The 26,219-nt window shown below is 39.8% G+C and overlaps 1 protein-coding gene across 1 annotated transcript in view; it reads left to right on the top strand.

Moving 5' to 3' along the window:
* LOC309404194 (protein ELYS-like) overlaps positions 1-26,219 on the top strand; it is a gene marked incomplete at its 3' end in the record, with an annotated part of 44,404 nt that overhangs the window by 12,110 nt on the left and 6,075 nt on the right. Inside the window, exons 8-26 of the mRNA XM_081998584.1 lie at positions 423-555; positions 643-824; positions 1,292-1,353; positions 2,291-2,422; positions 4,395-4,485; positions 4,572-4,661; positions 4,825-4,965; positions 5,759-5,863; positions 6,623-6,716; positions 8,215-8,338; positions 8,446-8,502; positions 9,686-9,832; positions 10,589-10,776; positions 10,949-11,093; positions 11,188-11,319; positions 12,482-12,629; positions 12,716-12,857; positions 13,403-13,510; positions 13,996-14,120. Coding sequence (XP_081854710.1) covers positions 423-555; positions 643-824; positions 1,292-1,353; positions 2,291-2,422; positions 4,395-4,485; positions 4,572-4,661; positions 4,825-4,965; positions 5,759-5,863; positions 6,623-6,716; positions 8,215-8,338; positions 8,446-8,502; positions 9,686-9,832; positions 10,589-10,776; positions 10,949-11,093; positions 11,188-11,319; positions 12,482-12,629; positions 12,716-12,857; positions 13,403-13,510; positions 13,996-14,120 — 2,346 coding nt within the window. The remainder of the gene's footprint in view (positions 1-422; positions 556-642; positions 825-1,291; positions 1,354-2,290; positions 2,423-4,394; positions 4,486-4,571; positions 4,662-4,824; positions 4,966-5,758; positions 5,864-6,622; positions 6,717-8,214; positions 8,339-8,445; positions 8,503-9,685; positions 9,833-10,588; positions 10,777-10,948; positions 11,094-11,187; positions 11,320-12,481; positions 12,630-12,715; positions 12,858-13,402; positions 13,511-13,995; positions 14,121-26,219) is intronic.

A 26,219-nucleotide genomic window follows, 5' to 3' on the forward strand; every position in this document is an offset into this window, starting at 1 on the left:
AACTTGCAGTTGATCAGATCTGGAAATTAATAATGCCAGCTGATTGATACGAGTGTACCTGATAATTTTATGCTTTCTGAAAGTAGCAATGTACATGTTCGTAGCATATTTTTTTTTCCCTAAACTATTTGTCTAGCTAAATGTCTTAATCAACTCTTAATGTCTGGAAAACTTAATTAGCTAATAATTGTATGTTTGCTTTGGCTTAGAGCTGGTACCATTGGAACAAGAAAAAGGGGCAGTATGACTGAAACCTATCACAGAGATGTTTGCTATTCCAGACATTTTTTTGATTATTCTTCGTAAGTGTTGTGTTTCATGAGGGATAGAACAGAATGAAGCCAAAACAGAAAGTGGTGTTTTGAAAATATCAGAGAGATCATCTTTTCTACACATAAGAAACAATGTCTTGTCTTTTACAGTAATATCTCCGGAGACCAGTGTGTCAGTCTTCACTTGGCAAGTGAATACATGTGGTCAGGGAAAACCAGCTGCTTATTTGGCTGTATTTGACATTAATCGCTGGTATCATGCTCAAATGCCAGATTCACTAAGGTAGGTTTTTCTTACGTTGTTTTCAATACCCCTCCAAAAACTTCATTTGAATGCCGGCCTTTAGCTTATGCACTTGTTTTCTTTAAGGCCAGAAGAATTCCTTCATGACTGCCCCTACTTTGGGTTGTGGTCACTGGACACTGTGATAAGCATGACTTCTCCAAACGTCCTTTTGGATATTCTGGTACATGAGCGGAGTCTAAGTCGGGGAGCTCCTCCTTCTTATCCACCACCTGAACAGTTTTTTCATCCAAGGAACTATAGTTTTGGTAGGTGTTTCACTGCTTTAATAGTGATAAGCTTAAATTGAGGTCAAATGCCAATTATTGGTTCTCCTGTTCATTGTTTGTCAGTCAAAAACCAAACCAAAAACCGCACCCCACCCTGCCTCCAACTCTGAGTACGTTGTACTAACAAGGTATTTAATATTGTGAAACGTCTCTGACAGTCTGCTGAGTTTTGGGTTTTGGTGCTCTCGTCATGTAGCCTGTGAAGTGGTGGCGGTCATAAAACGAAATGACTTTGAACTGAAGCTCAAAGCACAGCGCCTCGATAGCACTAGAGATAAAATTTCTGCACGCAGTAATTGTTTTTTAAAACAAGTCTGTAAGTGATCTGATGAAGAAAATGGGTCCTCAGTTATGTCTTTCCAGACACTACTATTTAAAACTTGTAATCTGGTCATAACCTGGCTGTGAGAGTATGGGAGGTTGTCAAACGTTCCTTGTTTTTGCAGATGTTACGTGCTTGCTGACCTGCGGAGTTGTTCATGTGACTTGCACCGGCTTCCAGAAGGAGGTGATCTTTTACTGTGTCTTTACTGAGAATGTCACGTACCTTGTCTAAGTTTTCTATTGCACGGCTTTGAGTGTCAGAGACCATTTTATGCTCGTCCTGCCCACCCACGCGCATAATTGCAGTTGTGTCCTGCCAGTTTTATGCAAAGGGTAACGTTTTAGGTGCACTCTTGGAGCTGTAAAACTACCGTTGTCTCCTGTTGAAGCACGGTCAGGGATTGAATGTCTAGAAAGGAGTAGAACGCTGCTCCAGGAGCAAGAACAAAGATGTTGTGGAAGTCGGGGAAAGCTGTTACTTCTTTACTACCCCTCAGTGGAACTGCCTGCATAGTCCTGAGTTAGGGTTTTGATCCCTGGTTAACTTGGAAAAGGAGGACAGAATGGAGAAATTGGAAAATTATTTAACTGTTGGAGAAGAAATGAAATGTTTTTTTCTCCCAAACTTACTTGGCCAAGGTATAACTTCTGAGCCACTGCGCAGATTGTGACAAAGAACTTTGCATTAAGTTTGAGCTCACTAAATATTTCCAACATGAATCAGTTTCTGCACAAACAGCCGTAGAAAGGATCTTCCACAGTGTGATTTCAAGTTGTGCGTTAGTTTTAGCTTGTATAGAACGTATTTTGTGTCAGTGTTCTGACACAGAAAGGCCTGTCTATTGACATAGAAGCTTGAAAATACTTAATTAAGCATTGCAAGGGCTGCTAGTTTGTTGTACAGGATTCCTTTAAAGAAACTGTAACTGTTGGTTTGTCTGCCATCTTTAAGACTCTACGTAGTAATGCTTACTCAGATTGCGAACCTAAAGCATAATACCGATGCAAGCTTTCTGACAGTTTACCTGAACGTTTCTATTATTGCTCTTAGTGGTTACCCAGAACCTTGGTGACTGAATAATAATGCTATCTTAATCTGTAGTTCTCGATTGATGTTTCAGACCTTGAAATTTTTGAAGAAATTGGGTCCTTTAATAATAAGAGAAGCCACTCATGAGAGCTACAATAGGTGTCTTGTAGCTGGCTTGCTGTCTCCGAGACTAGTTGATGTTGAGCCATCCAGTTTGAGTCAGGTGAGTGCACATCAGGGAATCAAGGGGGAAATACATCCATCTTGAGTCTGACTGGCAACAGCCCCAGTAGGTCTGTCTTTAGAGACCTGTTTATTACTTCTGTGCCACAAATATGCACAAGGGAGTGTGTAATCTGTGCTGGTCATGCGCAACATGAAGCATCTTTCCCTCAGAACGACCTTGATCCCCATCACTTTCTCAAGTGTTAGGTCCAGTGCAGTAGCTGACGAGGGGGGTGTCTCACTCGGATGCGACCTATTGCAAACATCAGCTTGCTGCACTAAACAGGATCATTTGCTTCCAAGGAAGTGGGCTGTGGTAAACAACTCCTGTTGTCAGCTCTACGTGACAGTTTCATCACTGCTTGTCCTCATTTCCCCTTCGTCAGCAGGCTTTTCTGCAGCTTCTCGAAGCAGATCTTCACCTCGGTAGCCTTTGCCTTGTGCTACAGTAGCCCAGTTTTCTCCTCTTAGACGGCCCTCTTGTTGCTGCAACACCTTAATCACCTTTGTCTTATGACACCCACGACCTTCTGTCTGCTTTCTCCCCCCATAGTGACTTCACCCCCCTCTGTCATAGGCTTCCCATCTGCAGTGCACCTACCTTTCTCTCTGAAGAGTTTCATGAGAGATGGAGCCTATGTGGTGCACAGCCCATCTTCCCCCAGGCAGGAACTTAAGCTGAAGGATCAGCTAGCTAGTCATTGCCCAGTGGAGCAAGTAGAAGGACAGGGAGAGCAGTCTTCCTGCTGGCCTCATCTTCCTGTCTCCTGGATTCGTCACCAGATTTGTGGAAGTGTGGTAGGGCAGAGAACACTTCTGCACAGGGTGGTAGCTAAAATAAATTTCTTGGCAAGCTGGCCTAGCATGTAGACTGTTTCCTTTGCAAGCCTGATGTAGACTCTTACATTCAAATTGAGATGTTCTTATGTCGCCTTCAGTTTGGATATAACTTGGGAAATCAAGAACCAATAACCTTTGCTGAATTGTGACTGTATCATTCAGAGACCTGTGATGTATTTGAGCAGGGATTTCTTTTGCATGTTAGTAAGACAAATTTCAGAATTGTGGTCCGGAAGCTTGGTTAGGAGTTTTGTTGGCCACCGTAAGCAGTATTTGGTGTGTTTCCCTTGTCTAAAACCCGTTTTCAGAAAAAGGTGGGAATACCCCATATGTATTCTAATGTGTAGAAATTGCTTTGGGTGTAACGATTTTGCCTAGAAGGGAAAGATACTTTTGAATGTGTTTAAAAACAAACAAACAATCAAAAAACCTAAAAGAAAAAAGTAAAACTTTATGAAGAATCGTTTCACCTGAAAGAAGTATCGGAACACCGGCTGAATTAAGCTGCTACTTCATGTCACGTGTCTGTGCATTATCCTTGTAAAGGATTACCACTACATGATAGTATGGTATCTGAACAGCCTAAAATTTAAACCTATTAGAATTGAAATGCTTCACATCTTTTCTGTCAATTTAAGAAATTATAACTTAACGTTTTGGGTGTCAGAATTGCTTCCTGTTGTCACAGTCAAGAAAGCTGCTTGACCTTAGTTCCGCTGTTTCCCTGCAAACGTCATTGCATAGTTGTACTTGGTCTGTCCCCTTCGTGCATTCCTGACGGCAAACTCAACTGCACAAAATGCACAATGGGTATTAGCAGAGGATGTTCCCAAAGCCAGTTAGTTGGAACTCAGTAAATTGAGAGTGTAATGCAGAGGCATGGAAGCAAAGATTAGAATTAGCCTTCCGTAAGTGGAAATGTCGGAGGAAAAGTGAGAGTGTTCCTCAGACCAGTAGGCAGCCCAGCCTGCGGCTCGAATTAAGCAAAAGAATGTGGAATTAGTTGCATGTGTCCTAATTGGGTTTGTGATGTCTGAATGAGGACACAGGTAGACACAAACATTTACTGTTGGTGGTTCAGATACTGAAAGTATGCAAGGTTCTCATTTTATTTTGTCTGTTATGTTTAGGAGGAGCAATTAGAAGCACTATTGTCAGCAGCCATCCAGACAGGTTCTTTAGAACTTCTGACTGGATGCATTAAATATTGGACATCTGAAGGTAATGGTTCTTATGCTGTTTTTATGTCATGTCGTTTTTAGTTTGAAGTTGTTGATTCATTTCTTTTTTGTTTTACTTTTTTAAAGAGCAGCCAAGTTCCGCTGCTAATTTACGGTTTGTTCTTGAGTGGACATGGAACAAAGTGGCCTATACAAAAGATGAATTTGACCAAATATGTGAGTACTAGCATAGTCATTTTGCAAACATAAACTCATTCTTTCTAACTGAGCTTATGCAGTAATCTGCCGGTATATGATACTGCACGTGGTTACTTTAGGTGTACATTGAAACTCTGCAGTTGCGCTGTAGGCTAATGATTTGATGTTTATTCTTGAAAAGGTGTTCCGCTCTTTGACGGCTCTTGCAACTTCGTTGACCCACAGACATTACAGTCTCTTCAGCACTGCCAGTTGCTTTTGAGCAACCTTAGCACAGTCTTAAACTGTTTTCTAACAGAAGCACAAGAGCTTACTCAAAAAGGTTTGTAATAATGTTACTAAATCTTTGCTATGTTTTATTAAGATTTGGAATTATGCTTGGGTTGTAATTGTGGAAACACGAGCTTTTTTTGGGTTTGGTGGTTGGAAGACAGTCACATTTAGCTGGGAGAAAGGGCTTAAGTCTGAGAACTTGGCACCACCGTTTAATATGCTTTGAGTTCAGGGAAACGGTTTGTTGTGGAGTTCATGCAAGTGGGTAGGGGAGGCTACGTTCAGCGAGAGCCTATGTAGGCAACTGGGTTGAAGTCACAGCAACTTGAACGTGGTAATGCTGAAAATTAATCCTTTTCATTCTTAGCTAGCAATTTATAATTGCATGCAAATCTTGTATTGCAAATTGCTAAAACTATGAAGGAAGCATAAGTGAGTAACTTTGTAAAGTAAGTTACTTGAGTTTCTATCGCTTTTTGTATTTTAAATTATTCTTGGCACATTGAGGGGAAAAAAAAAAGAAAAAAAAAAAGAAAGAATATCCCTTTGCTCTAGTAAAAAACTCTGCTACATGAAAACAAATGTCTTATTCATGAGTGTATTTAATAGCTCAGGCTTTATTTATTTTTTTGTTTTAGCCACTCGTTCTTTGTAGGGGTTGCTTTTTGTTTTGTTGATGAATGTGGGTTTTTTCTTCTAATAAGAAAGAGGTACAGAGTGAAAAATGCAAATACAAAGATTTCTACTGTGTTATTTTTGTACTTTCTATTTAGTCTGATGAAGAGGGTTTTGTAAAAATGAAAGGAATTGCATCACAAAAATCATCTTGTGCCTTCTTTTAGGTTTTGCAGACTTGACAAATAAGCAAGTGGTAACTAGCCTCATTTCTTTGTATGCACAAGTGGTCATCTGGTTTTGTCGATCCAGTCTCCTTCCAGAGGCTTTAGGTGAGCATAAACCGTAACACATTTGTAACAAGGAGACTATCCAGTAAGGGATTCCTATGAACATGTTCTTAGCCATGCTTCTGTAAATGTTTTAACAGTAACGAGTCATGTTAGTTCAGTGAGAGCGTATGCTGAAGTTTCTGGTGAAATTGAGATTTTGCTGGTTTACATAGTGTGGAATAATGCAACCGGTGTCTTTCCTGGATGTTTTTAGGAATAGCAATAAGCCTCTGACTTCAAGGGGTTGCTTGTGTCCACAGCTTGAACTACACGCCTTTTTAACCAAATAACCATTAACCAACTAGTACTGGAATGCTTGTTTTTACAGTAAAAGCGTTACCTGCATGTTTTGAACTTTTTATGTGTTGCTTGAGGAAAAACTACGCCTTGGAAATACTTCTTTATTTGGATGGATTATAAATTCTATTGCCAGCCTTGACTGTCTTACAGATGCTCATGTGGTATTTTCAAAAACACATTCCCTTTGAGAATTGTTTTTTGTTATATAGTGAACTTCAGCTTACACTGCATGTTCTGAACACTACATCAACTGTAAACTTGAAATGGCACTTGAGACGAGAAGGCACTGAGTCTTGTGTCCTACATCTCTTTTAGCAAAGGCAGAAATAGGACTGGCTTCTTTGGGAGTTGGAGGCTCCTGATGCTTAGCTTGTGTGATCTTCTGTCTTTTTAGTCAAAAGTTCTAGTTTAAAAATGTGATATTACTTCTTTGACTTGCTCTGCCTTTATTGCCTGTAGATGATGATATGCATTTGTCTCGACCTTTCTACAACTATCCTCTGATTCAGAGCTACTATACCGGTCACCGACAGAAACTTGAGCGTTTATCAAGGTAAGCCTTGCAGGAAAACTCTAGAACAGTTCCACTGCAAATTCACAAGTGGAAATGGATGGCTTTTATATCAACAGTTGTATTTGCTATGCTTAATGCGTTGGCTGGCAGTACTCTCGGTGCATGTGTCCTGTGGAACACAGAGGCTACTTTCCTGTGTTAAAATGTTTATATATACCTCTGCTCAGTAGCATTTGTTGGTGTCCTCATTTATTGGTAGCGGACTTAATTCATTGTCTAACCTGTACAATTCGTTACTACTGAAAAAGATGTTGTGATTAGGATAGAGTTGGTCGTCTCCGGTTCAGCAAAGCATAGCGTTCACAGAGCAATGGTTTTGGACAGAGAAGAAAGCACGTTTTGAAAAAAAAAAAAGCCATCTGTTTTATTGACGAGCAACAGATGGGAATAATTGTGTTGGCCTCAATCTCCTACTCGCAAGTGCATTTGTGTAATTTAACAAGATAGTCAGTTACATGTAGTTACTAGGCACACCCGGCACTCTCCTGGCTGCTGGATAGAAGTCACTTCCTAATGTAAACTATCTTTCCTGGCCTAGCTTGCTAATGCCTCGGATTAGATGATAATAGGTTTTTCTTTGGAAATTGTGCTGAACACTAAAGAAGGACCTAAAGAAGCTTAGGCTGTGGCACTGTGAACAAGATGAGTTAAGGGGGAAGCTGCAGTCTGTTAGGTATTGACTGGGAGGTTTGGCTTACTTAGCTTACTGCTCAGGTGACTTCTGTACAGACCCGTGTGTTCCTTAGAAGCATACAGCCTCTAGCCTGCTTTTCCTGCTTTTTATCATCGGGAAATTAAAGGGTAGTGTCGCAGTCAGCAGAAGACTGCGATGGACTTTTGAAGAATGTGATTTTTAAAAGTTCAGCCATCCATAATTGTACTGGTATGTGTCCAGAAACATAAATGCTGCTTAAGATGATGCTAAGATTTTACCTGTATGCTCAGCTTTCTGAAAGTAACTTGTTTTCAGTAGCAGAAGAGAGATGCTGAGAACAAAATCTGAAATTTCCATTATGTTGTCTCACAGCTGTGATTTGGAACACTTGAGTTTGAGGCACTGGAGTTGTGTTGCAGAATAGTCCTGATGTTTTCATACTGTTATGTTTCCTCTGCTAGAATGTATGAGTGGTTATTTCTGGCACTGAAAGAACTTTGTTTACTCTTCCTTGTACTACAAGTAACACAACAAAAAAGAAAACCTACGCACTAAAAGGTCATTGCAACTTTTCCCTTAGTGAGAGATCTTTTAGGATTTCTATTGCAAGCTCCTTTAATAATTGAATATGAACTAACGAACGTCTTTCATCTGACTCGGAAATTTCTTTCATGACTTGAAATTCAAGTCACAATCATGCCTTTGTGTGTTTGCTGCTTTCTTTGCCTCATGGGAGCTTTTATTTTGTTTTGACTGGAGGAAATCTGAGAGGCTGGAATTAGTGTTTTACTCTGCACAAATCCTTGCTACCTTTTGTTCCAGAGGAAAATGGGATTCTGACTGCTTGATGATTGATGGAATGGTTTCGCAGTTAGGAGACCAAGTTGAGAAGGTGTGGCAGAGAGATGAAGGAGGAACTGGGAGATACCCACCTGCTAGTTTGCATGTGAGTGTTATCATCACTGAAAACAACAGCAGCAGCCCCCCGGCCCCCAAACCAATGATTTTATGAAAGACAGGAGTTTTTTAAAAACTTCCACTTTTTCATTTCAGGCGCTGCTGCATCTCTATTTGCTCGAAAACATTGAAGAAAGCTACAAACATGCAATTGTATCCTTTCTCATTATTTTTATTACACTTTCAGTACATGCACATAAATGTTCCTAAGTGTTTGCCACCTACAAGTTTAATGTCGTTTTTCTATTTATGCCTCAAACACAATGCAAGTGAAAACCTTTAGTGTAGAATTAAGTCGTAGACAGAAGGATTGTTTTATTTCTTAGCACTGTGGGTTTTTTATGATTTATTTTTTTAATGTTTTGTTGCAAAGCCTTCTGATATGACAAAACAGATTTACTAAGAAATGTTGAAGATGATAAGCCTCTTTAGGGTTTCTCAAAATTTAAACACAGTTTTTAATTTTTGGAAGCACCCGTATCTGTAGCAAATGGCTACTTGCTAGAATGATGCACTGAAACGTGCAGCTTCAGAACAAACGTATTTCTAACAGTGGTTAGAACCAGTACCTGTTTTTTACTGAAATCATCAATTTTCCAGCCCAGCTGACAGTGCTTGCTTTTGTTCTGTTAAAAGTGCTGGCACACAGAATAATAACCAGGGAGAAGAGAAAAGGCATTGCGCAGCAACTTAATTTTTTAAGCTGCTGAAATACAGAGAATTGCTTTTGGTTGATTGTTGCCTAACTCCAGAGGGGAGCCAAGAGAGCAAGGGGTTTAAAAACTGTTGTAGCCCAGAGCTGTCTTATTAGAACATGTCCCTGAAAACGATGTCAGAAAATGACACTACCAATGAGTGATCCACATACTGTTTTAAACCCAGTTTTAATCATTCAGAGCCAAGTTGTATTGTAAGGACACTGTCATTTACGTTGTTTAATATACTCTGCAATTGAGGGGAAAAAACCAGCTGTAGAATTTGTTTGCTTTAATCACTAAGCATTGGATGTTCAAATGTTCTGAATGTCCAGTTGGTAGCTCCGCTGCCTAAAGAGGGAACCTGAGTTTATAACGGAAGTATTTAAAGACCTGAAGTTAACGTTTTTGAATGCCTTACAGAAATCAAAGTGTATTTCTTTCTGGTTATTTATTCAGAATGCAACTTTGTGGTTAGAACCTGACTATCTTCAGGTTACAATAGCTTAAAATGGCAAGATTTATACATTAGTATTTTCTGCTTCCTACTTATATTCTTACTTCATTATGTTTTTCTAAATGTAATGTGATAAATTTTTGGTCTTAAAATTTATTAGCCTTAATTAGATACTTGATATCAGACAATTTACTTGCTGCTCGATATCATGCATTCCTTTCCGAATAAAACGGAAACTTCAGTCGACTCCTTCCCAACTGCCTTTGCTATCCCCTGGGGTCTTGTTAAGCTTATTCAAGGTTTTTGGCTTCTAGATCACAATGATTATGAAGTAAGTATGTTGCAGTTTAATTAGACATACATTGCAGTACAAAGCTGTCATCTAAAACATGATTTTAAAAAATCGGTGCTTAGCTAATACCAGGTGCTAAAACCATAGACACCTTTTTGTAGTACTGCTACGACATCTTCAGCAGTAAATTATGATTTGAAACTTTGTTTTCATTATTTTGACAGGAAATTGATTAAAACAAAGAAGAAAGCATCTTTCATAATGCTTGGTATTTGAATTTTCAAAGCCATCCATTTAGGTTGTTTTCAGCACACCAGTTGAGCACTTTCTCAAAACCAGTGTTTTAAGTACTCTAAACAGTGAAACTGCGGTCGTGGCAGCAAGATTTGAGACAGAAGTCTGCAAAAGAGACTTTTCACCCAAATTCATGTTCTTTCTGATGCTGAAGGTTGTGCTTTGCCTGTCATGATGTTAATATAGTCTGTTTGTCTGGGAGAATAACTAGTTGTTTAGGAGTGTATTTATAAAAAATGATGTTTGTGTACAGAGATTTGATTAACCTAGAAGAGTGTGAATCACTCCTTTTGAAACACCCGCTTTGTTCTGTATGGCCAAGTGAATTTTTTTTTCTGCCAAATACTTAAGAATTGTTATTTACGTACCCTGTATCAAATATTTCATGAGTCATGTAAGTTTACTTAACACCCATTCACCCTCACTTAAGAAAGTTGTGAATGTTTTTGTTGCATGGGTGTATGTATATATTGTAATAGACCTGATCTCCAACTTCTGCAGAACTCCCTGGCCCTACTCTTTCACCCAGCTACAATCAAAACTGTGTCATGGCAACATACGAGAATTATTCAATCCCTCATGTGCCAAGGAGAGCATAGGCGAGCCCTCAGATACCTGCAGATGATGAAGCCATCAATGTCAAGCAGCAGTGAAGTGCGCCTTTTCCTCACTGTGTTGTTGTCCAATAGGTAAAGAAATATATCCTGCCGTTTTGGCATTCAAATATTGTGAGAAGTGGAGCACGACTAATGTAAATCACGATCCCCTAAATTTCCTTGAAACATGGAATACAGTAACTTTGGGGCATCTTTTTGCTTATACTAAGACTATTCCTTTACATCTCAAAAAAATTAATTACAGGTGCATGGTGGAGGCATGGAGTCTGTTGCAGCAACATTCCACTAAGTTAAACATAGAAGAGCTGTTAAAACACATGTATGAAATCTGTCAGGAGATGGGACTGATGGAAGACTTACTGAAGCTACCTTTCACAGACACTGAACAAGTATGTGTGGACAAGAAAAAAAATCTTAATTGTCTCTTTGAAAAGAGAAAAAGCAGAATCATAATAGATTTTTGAAATGTGTTCTTTCTCATAGGAGAGTTTGGAGAAGTTTTTACAGACCAGTGCTGGTGTTCAGAATCATGAATTTCTTTTAGTCCACCATCTGCAGCGTGCCAACTATATCCCAGCACTACAGTTGAATCAGTCAATGAAGGTTAACCTTATGGTAAGTGTAAAAGTTCTGTCAAGTGTGCAAGCTTCTGTGTAGGTGTAACTAACTGTTTTTGATTGTACTCAGTAATAATCCTGCGTTGTTTTTTACACCATTTGTTGAAATACTAGGAATAAGATTCTACACCTTAAGTTATAGCTGAACCTAAACGTTGAACAGAATACTTCACTACTGCAAAGCTGCTCTGTGAAGTTAAGAATGAAATGTTACAGACCATTGCTGATGCAACCTACAATAGTTTGTTTGCATCTGAGGACTAAATACACATCTTTTCTATCAGCCAGTCTTATCGCGCAGTTGTTCACATATGTATGGTATAGATGATCAAAAGTGGTTTTTTGTGTCACTTCTTTCTGTGGAATGAAGAGTATGGTGGGTGTCATCTCTTGTATCTGGCATGCAACTTTGTTTTTCTAGCTGAGAGCAGTGTGCATGCCCATCCACGGGTAAAATTTGCGTGGTGTTTTGGATATCTTTGTTTCCTCAAGTTATAGCGTGCTCCGCAATTCCAAAACTTTAACTGTACCACTTTTATGGCGGAAATTCTTATCTAACTTCTGTTTCTCAAAATAGCCAGATTAACTTTGTATTATGTGAACTTCTGTTATGGATCTGTGATGCCTTTGCTGTTTTCCGGAACCCTAGTTTTCCAGTGCACCAAATTTAAAAGGTGCTTTTGGAAATTTTAGATCCTCCATTTGAAAACTTTCATCCAACCAGAAGGTGTGTGTAGGTAGCTTTTTCTTACTCATTTTAGCATACACATCATTTTGTCCGACATCATTTGAAGTTGTCCCGTACAGTCAGTCATCTCGGACATTGGTGACTCAGGAAAAACAAGGGAGAGCCTGCTGTTTTGTCAGCCGTTTGAGGATTGCAGGTGACAGCAAGTGTATCAGAACAAGGTTCTGCAGAGTGCCAGAGCTGTTTTACCTTGAAGTTGTGGGTTCTGTTATTCCTCTAGTCTTCCTTCCACTTTGCCAAAACTACCAGGTGAAGCTGGCGTGTGCTGATGGGCAGAACTTGCTGCTGGTGTGTGCAGTGGGTGTATTTTCCTCGACCTGTGGAGGAAATTTATTCACTAATTAGAAACAGCACAGATAGTTCTGTACAATGTAATCAGTTAACTTTTTGCTTTACGCTTTTCATGGATCAGAACGATCGTGATCCTCGCTTGAGAGAGCGAGCGGTTGCCAGAAATTCCATGCTAGACCAATATGGCAAGATCCTGCCTAGAGTTCAAAGGAAGGTGGCTGTGGAGAAAGCCAAGCCTTACCGTTTGCCTTCATCGGTCTTAAGTCAAGGTAATTTTTAGGGGGTGAAATATAAGGGACAACTAACCATGGCTTTGATTCAACAAGGCTGATGTTTTTTCCCTCTTGCTTTACAGTCGCAAGACCAAAACCATTGTCAACAGTAACAAAACAAGCTAACGCAGGAAATGTGCATTCTTTTGTCCATAATGTATTGTCCAAAATTGGAGAAGTTCAAGTGGGAATTGAGCAGCAAACCAGTTTCTCACGCTATGCTAGGTGAGCAGCCTTTTCACAGAGTTTAGTCTTGAGGTACGTGTTGCGAGAGAGAGAGAAAAATCCGTTTGAATGATGCTAGTGTTTCGGAGGGAAGGTGCACCTGAACGAAGCTTTGTTTGACTTTGTTTTGCTCATATGATATGTAACATTGAAGAAGCAACACAGCATAAGTAATAGTTGGGGAGAGTTTTTCTGCTACAATGATCTTATTTATGCAAATATACATGTTTACATGATGGCAAATGTGTTTACAGAATTTAAGATAGCGGAAAGTAAAGCTGTGATTACCGTCCAAGCTATCGGTGTACGGATTTTGATAGACTTGATCATGTGACCAAATAGTACTCTTTTACCTCCTCCTGCCCAGTTTCTGCCTTGTTTCTGCCTTTTTTACCCGAAACCCAGGCAGAATTGTAAAGAGTGGAAAAGAGGCTAGCAGCTGTCTGATGATTTTCCTCCAGGTGGTACGGTCAACTAAATTTGAGTTCTGATACGTACGGACTTCAGGGGATTGAAAGTCACTTACATTTTCCTTTTAAATCTAGTCCTAGAGCTACGGAACCACCAGCCGTAACACATCCTCTCCCTGACGCAGAGTTGCGCAATGCATTTGTTGTGACACCAGTTACAAAATGTTCACCAAACTGTTCCAGGTATAGTAGACCTGTACAGAACGATTATTTCAAAAAGGTGTTGCTTCTCATGCATATATGTGTGTGTGTGTGAGTGTGTCTATAGTCTCAGTGTTTGCAGTCTTCTGTTTTCCTATAGTTTTGTGTCTGTTAAAGAAAAGGTCAACTCAGGGACACAACTAAGTGGAGAATCTGAAGTGGTCCCAGCATTGAAATGTGGATGATTTTTCTTCTGGCATGAGAAGCACATCACTTGTGCAGCTTAAAATTGGACTACTCTTGCCTCAGAGGCAGTGATTTGCGAAATGAAGTATGGAATATAAAGAAATCATTAGAAAAAGAGAAAATGCCTGTAACTGGTTCATGGGCCTGGTGAGTGAGGGCTCACCCGTATTTCTTGTTTGTTGAATGTTTTTGCTATGTATCACCTCCGATTTCTTGAACGCAGCATGATTTTTTCCCATTTTTTAATTTATTTTCCTCTTTTAAATTGTGGATCTTAACAGACTGCTGGATTTGGTGGTTTGTCCTGTTCCTTCGTGCTCTGCAGCACAGGGTGGTAGCGCTCAGTCACCATGCAGAGCCCCTGCTTCATTCATGGCCTCCAGCCCACTGAAATCAAATAGCCACGGTTCCATCTCACAAAAGGATTTTTCAAGAGTATCAGAGCGGAAGTAACTTGAGATTCCTCCTGTGGTTAAGGTTGGTATTTTAAAGAACCTGTAAAAACCAGCCAAACCAAAAGCTTGTAAACTTTGTTTAAAATGAAACCTGCAAAGGGATTTGACACTGTTATAAATGATTTAGTCCCAAACAGGATTCCAGTTCAAACTTACAATTTATTAAGCGAATAGAGGCAAGCAAACAGCACTGGGTGCGCCGGGAGTCTCTGCTCCACCAAGACGCACGCGGTACAGTTCCTGTTCCTGGTTTATATCCTATCTGTTAATACATATTCATGAATAGGCGTGTCTTCTTCGGCAATGCCCTCTTCTCCTTCTAGAATCTTCTCGAATCTTCCTCAGCGTGATCCTGTTTGCTAATACATATTCATGAATAGGCGTGTCTTCTAATACCTATTAATGAACAGGCGTGTCTTCTTCAGCGCATGCCCTCTTCTCCTTCTAGAGTCTTCTCGAATCTTCCTCGGCGTGCCCCCAGGATGACCCCAAACCTTATGCATGCACTTTCTTTACACAATACTATGTGGTCAGTGGTCAAACTGGTTTGAGCTGATATACCAGCAAAGTAGTTTAACTTTCTTCTGTAAAATACCCCTTTTTATGGTGCAGGAGAAATCCATAAAAGTACAGAAGATTACACTTCATCACACGAAACAGATGAACATATTTCACACTCTTTTGGTTTTGTTTTACAGATTTTACACACAAGAAAGCAAGGCTAAGTCACTGGTATTAACTGTTTTCTAAAACAGTCTAACAATTAATTGCCTAACATCGTTATCATAGAACTTAAAAGAACCCAAGCTTCTCCATCTGAGAAGTAAATTCCAAATAGTAAGGTTCAAGTATATAGCCAGTCTAAGATGTTCAGAGGAGAAAAAACAGCAAGACAGTTTGAGATTTGTATCAACAATTCTGGATAACTGTTTTCTCTCAGATTCTGGTTGCATGCAGCTCTTGCTCTTAAAAGTCTAAAAGACTGTTAATAAAAATATTTGGGGCAGTTGAAAAGGCAAGGAGAAGCGAGCTTTAAACTCCTTGCAAATTCTTACAGAAAATATTAGCATCTTAAGTAAGGCTAACTACTGCTTACATGTATATGGGAAAAGATGTTTCCAAAGTTAGAGCAAGAGGACAGATATCAAATACCAGTTACGTAGCAGCTTTCATTAAAATCCCATGGAGCTTCTAGGTAATCGGTTTGGAAAAAAGAACGAACACCGCCTAAATCTAAACAGGCTTTGGAAAATGCAAGGTACAGTTAACTTAAGACCTGTATAGAGATACATATTTATTCTCACTGTGACAGTACCAGTTGATCTACAGATTTTAAAGCTTAGATTCCACTACCAACAACCCAATAGGACCTCTTGCATCAGATAACTTAATACTTAAGTTATCTGACATGACTGAACTAGTTATTACAGAAAAATTAATGTTTCAAAGAGCTTGCAAGGTCTCCTGTCACATTTCCACTCACTGCAATTTTAAGTTCAGAATAGATTCATTACATTAATGAAACCAATCAAATAACTGGTAGCCCCTGAAATAAGAGCTCAAGAAGTGCTCCAAACAAACATTACTGAGAAACTTCATGGTCTAGATATGAAATGCTTTTGTTACTTCTCACTTGCGTCTCACTGTTACAAATTCAGAACTGCACATTAGCTGACAGTGTCTCTTCAGCAACCTACCAGAGGTCCAAATACCTTCAGTGTCCGGTATTTATTTAGGAACTTCAATGCTTTTAGCAAATAGTTCAACTGTCATATACTAGTAAGTTTAAAATTAAAAAATGAGAATTGGTGGCTTTCCAAACTAGCTTGTTCTTTTCTTCAAGGAAAATTGCATGCCATTGTTTAAATGAGGGATGGAACACAGTAGTTTTCTCTAATACTTACAATGAACACTTAAAAAACAGCATTTAAATTAATAATATTTTATACTATGGATCCATCTTTACTTTGTGCTGGAATCATCACAGGAACAGCTCCCATTCTACTTAAATTAGGTGCAGCTACCTTTGAAGGTGTAAAAGGTTGGGGTTTGACCAGGAGTACGTTCAAAGTCTTCACTTGGGACTTGGCCATACAGAGTTTTGGTATATCCTTTCATATTTGAGAGAGACATCGAATCCAGAGAAGAACGATTGCTGCCTATGTAGCTGCGGGCTGTTGAACTGCGACGTTTTAGAGGTGGAACATCATCTCTGAAATACACAAAAACACAACTGCAGAAAAAGACTTCAGTCACTATTACTATGTGTGAGCTTATAAAACAGATTTTCAGTTTATTTCTTTCTATTCTGACACAGTAGCCAAAAGAGGCTCACATATTAAAGTTAAAAAAAAAAGTATTCGCTGCTTTTTAAGTCTTTACTGAAATTAGACATGACTACCTACACCACATTCGGAACAACAAGTTCTCTGACAAGCTGTTAGTATGTTAATAAGCTTTCCAGATTAAGACAGAAGTCTCAACTGTTAAATATCTCAGTTGCAGAAACACATTTAGAAGTTAATCTTCAAATAATACTGCTCAGAAATTAGAGACATGTCATTACCTGGTATCATGATGTACTTCTTTCTTATATTTCTTCTCTCTGTTTCTTACAGCAACAGAAGACAAGAAAAGCCAGTACAGAAAGACCCAGCAGAGTTCCTAGAATAGCTCCAGCAATTATACCAGCTGAATTTATAGCTAGAATAGATAAATAACAATACTGTTTGTTAGATGTCAAATTTATATGACCAGCTTCTTTTCGCTCAACCCGACATTAAAAACAGTAAGTTGCCACATGATGCGGGTTAATAGTGTATCACTGAATCACAGAGAGTATGTTTCACCACATGCATTTAAAACAATAAGTTACAGTTTTCTGCATAAAAAAGCAACATTTTGGGAAATAAAGACTTGAAATGGTAACTATCAGTTACACAACAGAATCTTTTTTTTTTATTTTTAACCTTTTAGGACTTCAGAGAAACAAGATTATTTAGTTTTAATACACAAAACACTATGTGACCTTTACATAGCAAACACTTACTGGGGGTGACATTCAGCTCTGTGGAACATTCATCCGTTGCAGCTCTGAGGCAACACAATTGTATGTACCAGAATAGTCTTGAGGGGCATTTTTCAAGAGAAGTTCCCCTGTATGTTTATCTACAAATAACAAGAGGTAAAGGTTTACCATTATCTGAAGTTTAATTCCATATTCAATACTACAGAATTACTAATCCAGCACACAGATGAGGTCTTAAAAAATGCTATATTAAAAATACCCAAATAAAAACAAAAGCCTGTCGTGCTGCAAAATACTACTGTTTATAAATGCCTTTTTACATTGTTAGAAATTTATTCCTCAGCATTTGACTTTAATATTAAGCCTACAGTCTAACTGCTCTATCAGCCAAAAGGACAGATGCTTAAAATGGCAAATTCTCTCATCTTCACCTAGAATTCTAAAATACAAAAGATGAACTGCATCCCAGAAGTACCTCCTCCTCTTCTGTCTAAACCAATTCTATACAGCCTGCAGAACCCATGTTCAACGTGGGGTGGATCTAACCTAAAGACTGCACTCCAATGGGTGATCAATTAAGTCTAGCTATGCTGACAGAGTAGGAGACATGGATCAGTGACAACAAAAAGAGTATTTACCCAGGGCTTTCAAAATCCATTGACAGCTACCTTTGTGAGATTCTACTATATGAATTACAAATGGTTTGCATGCTTTAATTGCTATCAGCTGATTATTGCTGATTTGCTATCAGCCCTGCAAGAGACTACATCACAGGAACAAAGCACCGCACACATACTTAGCTCTTCCTGCTGACAAACTTTAGGAGTGTCTAGATTCTTGCCAACATGTTCAGTGCCTCAAACCTATATTCATAAGCCCAAAACAAACATTGTTTTATCGAGTTACATGCCACTTTTGCATACTTCCCCACTCATTCTTGTCCAGCACTGATACTGTTAACTGATTTTTTTGTTACCATGAGACAAATTTGGGACGTGGAGAAAAAAGGGGAAAAACAACAGAAGCTTAACTTCTTGACTGGTACAGAGAAGGGCATTAGTGATCAACTGTTCACTGTCAAAACAAGAAATAAGAGAGATCAAGCACCACTATCAGGAGGCAAGTTCAAAATGAAGAACAGTATGAGGTTCTTTATGAAGATCTGTGTTTTAAGATACTACAGATTCTAATAGACTACAAAAGTTTAAAGGAAATTGAAAACAAAAACTGACTGTGTGAACTTCTTTGATCAATTGAACTGAAGCCACTTCTGAATTTCCTGAGACATAAACTACAAGAGGATAGGAGACCTCTCTGAGGAAGAGCCACACAACTTCTTATTCTCTCTCACCTAGACATCCACTTTGGCTACCCGTAGACACATGATACCACTTTATCCTGTATGTCCTACACAACCGGAGTTAATATGTCTATTTGTAAGCAGATTCTTAAAACTGCTTCATCTGCAAGGAAACCTCACCATCTCAAGGTTTAAGGTTTTCCTAAGTACAAAGAGGATCAGAAATAACTGGTATGGAGCAGTACTCTTCAAAAAAAATATTCCAAAATAACTTTCACATAGCCAAAACTCATAACTAACCTTCTACAATAAAGTTTGCACAATACAAATCCAGTACCACCACTGTAATAATTTGGAATCCATCAGTCAAAATTCAGAATATATCACTCTTTCCAGTATGTCAACTTGTAAGAAGAGGGTAAGCCTTCTCTGTTACCCTTGACAACTTTTCTTCTAAAGACATGTACCCCTTAAGCAAGGAGTTCTGTCATTTGATCAGAAAGCAAAAACTTCAGTTCAATCTACCAAAATTCACGCTCTTATCCCCATCATAGCCACAGATGTTTCACATCACAGTCACACAGATGTTTCCATAGCCGCAACAAGATGCCAGGCCACAAGAAGAGTGGCCAGTGTAAAGAAGATAGATTGTTTTGGTGCATCCATAGAATCACAGCCTCAGACAAAATACAATTAAAAATTATTATAAAAAGTGCATTTATGCTTTAACTTGCACTTCTGCACTAACTCAAGTTAGATAATAACTTGTACTTCTCCATATATTAGAGATGTGCATTTCTGCAGTAGATCTGACTGCAACAGCTATCCTTCTACCTTACTAAGATTTTGGTCTGCGTCAAGTCTTTGGATTCTCTTCCTGATGTCAAAACAAAGGGATATTTAACAGCTATTAAAAAAAAAAAAATAGAAAGAGAAAGCAGCACATACTAAATTCCAGACAAAAGCTTATAAGATAAGACCTTTACAATTGTAATTACAAACATACAGTTACAAATTAGGTAGGATTATTTCGCTTCCTGTCATTCACAGTATTACTTTGCATGGCATTACCTTCATTCCAGAAAAAAAACAAAGAAACATCAATCTGAAGTACAAAAGAGATTTAGGTGCAATATTTCTTATCAATGCGTGTACATCTTTTCAAAGATAATTCTAAAAGGTTTGTATCGCCTCTTTTTTCACCACAGTAAACATATCTGAGCAACTTATCTTCTGCTACTAGGTTGAATTAATACTATTTCCTAAATTATACTGATCTCTGTGTTGGCTTCCCATAGATGCTATTCCCTTCCAAAGGGTCCTTTCAGATTTCCACGTGTAAAACTAGCCATTCTAAACTTCTTAACAAGATCATTTGACTAGTGAAATATATTACAGTGTAATCTTTAAGTTTGGTAAGCTTTGCATAAACAAAGACAATATTACTACTAGTCGTCATCTCTAGAAGTGGGTAGATTCAGAGTAGATACCTGTTCCTAGAAAGCACAGTAGCAAAGAACGCAAATTCCCAACCTGTTTTTCAGTGACCTTCATACTCTTTTGTTCCTCTCTCCCCTACCGCCTCCTTAGGGAACTGTAATACAATATTCTCCAGTTCATCTTCAAATTGCATTTCTGCATTTTCATTTTACTATATTAAAGAAGTAAGATGGGACGTTAAGTACAGTATAGTGAATGATTAAGAAATACACTACAGTGTTACTTCCTTAAAAGCCTCCAATCTTTAACCTGGGAAATTAAAAGCTTTCATTCTGAACTAAGGGTTAATCACTGACGCAGTACTTCTGCTCTGTGACAGCACCTCCAGTAACAGTTACTTTGCCATCTGAAGTTCCACAACAGATAGCCACAGAACACACATTTGCAAGGGGACCTGCTGAGGATTTCACAAAGTGTTCAGCAATTCAGGTAAGAGGAACACAATGACATCTGCCTCTTCACAGGGGGTAGTGGGTAACAGAATTCATACTTTGGAGATGCGACGACACATCTGTACCACTAAAAAGTAGAAAATCTCTGATTTTTAGTTGACACCTGCTGAAACACACAACATGGCTGAAAAACTAGACAGATGAGTATTCAGATGTTGATTATTTTTACTAATTTTCTAAACAAATGGGACTTGTACAATTAATGTTTTGTTTCTCTCGCTCTTCTGCCATTACTTACCGCTGACAATTTCAAACAAGTACAAAAGCAGAAATAACAGTCCAGTGCAACCACAAGTCCCTGAAGTTATTAATTTGTTCTGACATTGCTAAGAAGCGCTACATTCTTCTACTATCTCTTGCCTCTTCATTGCCAGACAGCTCCATGTGAATATAATTTCAAAGTGGACCTTACACAAACCGCTTCTCATTCAGACAGCAGAACTCTGAGAAAGGAACACTGGGAATACGGAACAAAAATTATGCTAAAAGCTGGACGTACTACGTTTCAGAGACACACTCCTAGGAAACGAGGCTCCAGTAGTGCTCCCTATCACAGGGCAGCTTGCTGAAAGTGCTTCAAAAGCCACAAATAGCAAACAGTTCAGTCTCAGCTTCTACTACAGCACTCATTTATCTGATACAAGAGCAAGCCTAAGACAAACAAAAGCAGAACCCAACAGCCAAAAGCGACTTGCTGGAAATTTATCCCACATAGAAGACTGTTAGAAAAACTGAAACTTTTGAAGTACGAGTATTATGTTCATGCACATTGTCTGCCCGTAAACGTGTCAGTGGAAGATGAAGCACATGAACCTCAGGATAGCTCTCAACAACCATTTCTGCATGTGAAGCTCGCAGCACACATTAGCTGATATGAGAGGCATCCAAACATTGGTCTGAACCTTCCAAGTCTCAGAGTTTTTTCATAAATCTCAGTTCCTTTCTTACTGCCTGTCTCCCAACACCTCATTTTTATTATTCTAGTGTTCCACAGTCTCCTTCTTATGCTAACACAAGCATATTAAGCTATTTTCCACTTTTTTTTTTGCCAACATAGAATGACAGGCAGAAGCAGCAAGCATCTCAATTAAGGTAGGCATCGGAGCTAGCTGGGTTTGAACTAAGTATTAGCAATACGAAGGAGTGGCAGGTAATACCAGTTGGAGATTCCCTTCTGCAGAGGAGACACAAACATCTGCTGCCAGATATGCTGGTCAAGGAGGTTTGGCCAGATTCAGCATGTTAGATTGCCAAGGGTCCTCCAAGCCTTGGACTATTGAACTACTACCCCTTACTATTATTACCATTATTGCCTTTTCTTCCCCCCCTTTTTCTTTTTTTCCTAACTGTTACTATTACCTACTCACATAGGCACCTGTGCTATTAGCAAAGGAGACCTGGAGCAAATCAAGAGTGATCAGAAGACTCCAGGGGCAAAGAAGGACGTGGGACCCCAGGTGATATTTGTTCTCCTTGCTCTTTCATGTGAAGGAGGAAAGGCTTGTGGAGACACATCCTGCAAGTTAACAACTCGCTGCAGGACTGGCATTGCAAGCAGTGTTTTAATTTTTATGGCCACAAGTACCCCCAAGAAATGAGGGCTGCTAGGTTAAAGATAGTTAGGAGCATCCTCATCAAATCTGGTGACAAACATTTTAAATGAGAGGTCTATCAGGGAATGGTGACAGAAGTTTGCAGTTAAGGGAGGGAACAGAGATTCAGACATGTTAATTACAAGGGTCAGGTTGGTGGGAGGAAGACAGACCCTGTCTAGGATAAAACATGTTGAAAGGGGAAGCACCTCAAGTACCTGTACACAGAACTACGACTGAAGTAACTGAAACATGTGGAATAGCTCACACGACTGGAGCTTTGTCATGGATGCATACAAGCTTTAAGAAAGCCAGGAAGAAAAGGACACCAGGTGAACTGGCCTCTACCTGAAGGAGCAGCTGGAACACAAAAAGCTGTTCTACAGGACAGACAACAGGATGGTTAAGAGCTTGTGGGTCAGGATTAAAGGAGAGGTCCATATGGGCAACATCACAGTCAAAGTTTGCTACAAAACACCTACTCGGGGAAAGAAAGCAGACGAAGTCTATTTCAGCAATTCCAGAAAGTCTCTAAAATCACAGATACTGGTTATTGTGGGACACTAACGTCCCTGACATCTACTGGAAGTGCAACACAGCAGGAAACAAACAATCCAGGAGGCTTCTGTAAGATTTCAGGGAAAAACAAATGTCAAATGGGCCAACCCATTTAATACTTTCTTGGAATTGCTTTCAACAAAAAAAAGGAAGAACTTGCTGGGGATGGGATCAGCTGCAGCCTCAACTACAGTGACCATGAAACAGTGGAGTTTAAAGTCCTTAGAGGAATGAGGAAGGCACATCCGATACAGATCCTGCACTTCAGAAGGGCAGGCTGCCTTATTCAGTAGGTAGAATTCTGCGGGACCCAGTTCTGAAAGGCAAAAGAGCTCAAGAAAACTGGGGGGTTTTAAGGACAACTGCTTCCAGCCACACGAAAAGTACACCCCAGCACTTGGGAAAACAGGCAGATCAATCAGCAGCTTGGCCTAAGGAGGAGGAAGTGAGAACAATCTACCAAGAGAGGAATACAGAAATATTGCCCAGGCGTTCCTGCTAGGGAAGTGAAAACCCAACCAAAGCTGAAGGAAGCAAGGGACTTCAGTGCAACATGAAAAGCTTCTACTAGTACATGAGCAGTAAAGACTCAAAAAGGAAAACAGGACAGGTGACTCAGCTGACACAGAGAAGACCAAAGTACTCAGTGTTGACTCTGCTTGGGTGACTGAGGTCACATCCAACCCAAACAATTCTGTAATTGCATTGAAGATCTATATGAAGTCGATGCACATAGCGACAAAATGACATTTTCTCCAGCTTTCCCAAGCCTCACCTCTTTCAGTTTCCACTCAAATCAGGAAGATCCAACTTCTTTTCACTCCCCTAGCATGCTGCTCAAAACGTGCATGGATCAATTGTGGCACCTAACTGCTAGTACATGACTGGCAGACATTTTATCAAGCTGAGTGAAAACCTGTGTTTGTTTTGGTTAGCAGAGTTTCATGGATGACGTTTCAGACCTTTTCAGACTTGTTTTAACATGCCAGAAAGATGAGGGCTTCTCAAGTCAGTTAACCTGCTTATTCAAAGATGCTTAGCAATAAAATACCTAATTTTTAATTGCAGCAAACAAATCACTGCAAAGCTTAGACTCAGAAGCATGCAACAGATTCTCAAAAAGCAACTGAAAACTATTGACATTTAAGTGCAGTTGGTCCAAATGCATGTATATTGTTCTCCAAATATTTTGCAAGAACACGTGACATATTCAGTTGGGACAAACAGAAAAATGAACCTTTGTGACTGGGTGAAAAAAATACCTTTCCTCAATGCAGAATAATATGGATTATCCCTTATAAAAATTTACATCAGAAGAAGTTAAGAGGTCAATACTCATTTTGGATTCCGAGCATTCAGATTTAAGTTTCTTAATGTGGAATAAAATACACTTTCTCTGGGAAATTGACCTTAAGGAGCATTGAAAACTGTATCTGCATGACTGAACAAGTTTTTTGCATGATTTCCAAAGGAGTGCAAACCAGTATACCCTCTTTAGAGAAAAAGGGTATACTTTGTATCTCCCTCTGAATATCTGGACATACCTTCAAATATCACTCAAGGGGAACACAGCTTAGCAAACTACATTATTAACATTTTTAAGAATAATCTAGGGAAAATGAGATGTTTGAGAGAGTTTGATGGAAACTGTTTTCTAGTATAAAAGAATCTTCAACACAGAAAGCAGACAAAAAATTAAAATGGAGCATATTATATCATATACTAACATATTAGCATATACTAACATATTAGCATATACTAACAAGTAACAGAAAGAAAATGTTAATTAGATGAATCACTTATGCATTTCATACTTTTTTAACTAAAAAAAAGTTACAAGGTCAGGGTGCGCTGAAATTCTGGATTGCTGGCTTACACGAATTTAAGTGTAAATTTAAACTTGGCATGAATGTCGCTGGCATCGGGTAGCACAGAATCACAGAATCACTAGGTTGGAAAGGACCTTCAAGATCATCAAGTCCAACTTTAATCCAGCGCCACCATGGCCCCTAAACCATGTCCTGAAGTGCCACATCCACACATTTTTTGAACGCTTCCAGAGATGGCGACTCCACCACCTCCCTGGGCAGCCTGTTCCAATGCCTGACCATTCTCTCAGTGAAGAAATTTTTCCTAATATCCAATCTAAACCTCCCCTGGCGCAACTTGAGGCCATTTCCTCTCGTCCTATCGGTGGTTACCTGGGAGAAGAGACCAACACCCACCTCACCACAACCCCCTTTCAGGTAGTCATAGAGGGCGATGAGGGCTCCCCTCAACCTCCTCTTCTCCAGACTAAACAACCCCAGTTCCCTCAGCGCTCCTCATAAGACTTGTGCTCCAGATCCCTCACCAGATCCGTTGCCCTTCTCTCGCCCCAGCACCTCAACGTCCTTCTTGGCGTGAAGGGCCCAAAACTGAACACAGGATTTGAGGTGCGGCCTCACCAGTGCCAAGCACAGGGGCACAATCACTGCCCTGCTCCTGCTGGCCACACTAATGCTGATACAGGCCAGGACGCTGTTGGCCTTCTTGGCCACCTGGGCACACTGCCGGCTCATGTTCAGCCGGCTGTCGACCAGCACCCCCAGGTCCTTTTCCGCTGGGCAGCTCTCCAGCCACTCCTCCCCAAGCCGGTAATGTTGCATGGGGTTGTTGTGACCCAAGTGCAGGACCCTGCACTTGGCCTTATTAAACCTCATACAGTTGACCTCTGCCCATCGATCCAGCCTGTCCAGATCCCTCTGCAGAGCCTTCCTACCCTCCAGCAGATCAACACTCCCATCCAACTTGGTGTCATCTGCAAACTTACTGAGGGAGCACTTGATGCCCTCATTCAGATCATCAATAAAGATATTGAACAAGACCGGCCCCAGAACCGAGCCCTGGGGAACACTGCTTGTGACCGGCCACCAGCCGGATTTAACGCCGTTCACCACAACTCTCTGGGCTTGGCCGTCCAGCCAGTTCCTCACCCAGCGAAGAGTAAACCTGTCCAAGCCACGAGCCGCCAGTTTCTCCAGGAGAATGCTGTGGGAGACGCTGTCAAAGGCTTTACTGAAGTCCAGGTAGACAACCTCATCCACTAGGCGGGTCACCTGGTCATAGGAGGAGATCAGGTTGGTCAAGCAATTAGGTCGCTAATGAGTCATCTTTAACTTAGTGAACATTAAAGAAACAATGGCAAGAAAGAAGAAAAACAGAAGTTTAATAGAAGGACAAAAATATTAATTGTCTTCCCTTTAGAAAGCAAATTCAGATTTGGGGACTTCTGAAGTCAGAAAGAAACTCTAAAATTCTCTTTTACAGCCAAAGTACCCAGATATTATCATCAAATGTTTCAGGACAGAATCCGAAATACGTATTACCTCCATACACATCCTATTAATTTAGTCAGGCACCTAGGCACCAAAGAACGCTTAACTTTCACAGCAACCTCACCTGAGGTAAGAACAAGCAAGAGATGAGGGAAAGGAACAAGCAAGCAACAGGCAATGAACTACCGAAAGCAATGTAATCATGCAGCAGCGAATAAAATAAGAAAAAAATGGCACAGCATTACTACACCTGAATCTATAGCAGATATGTATCCAAAGAGTAGGTTTGGTTTTAGTATGTAA

Source organism: Phaethon aethereus (assembly GCF_964289735.1).
Source record: "Phaethon aethereus genome assembly, chromosome: 3".
NCBI lineage: Eukaryota > Metazoa > Chordata > Aves > Phaethontiformes > Phaethontidae > Phaethon > Phaethon aethereus.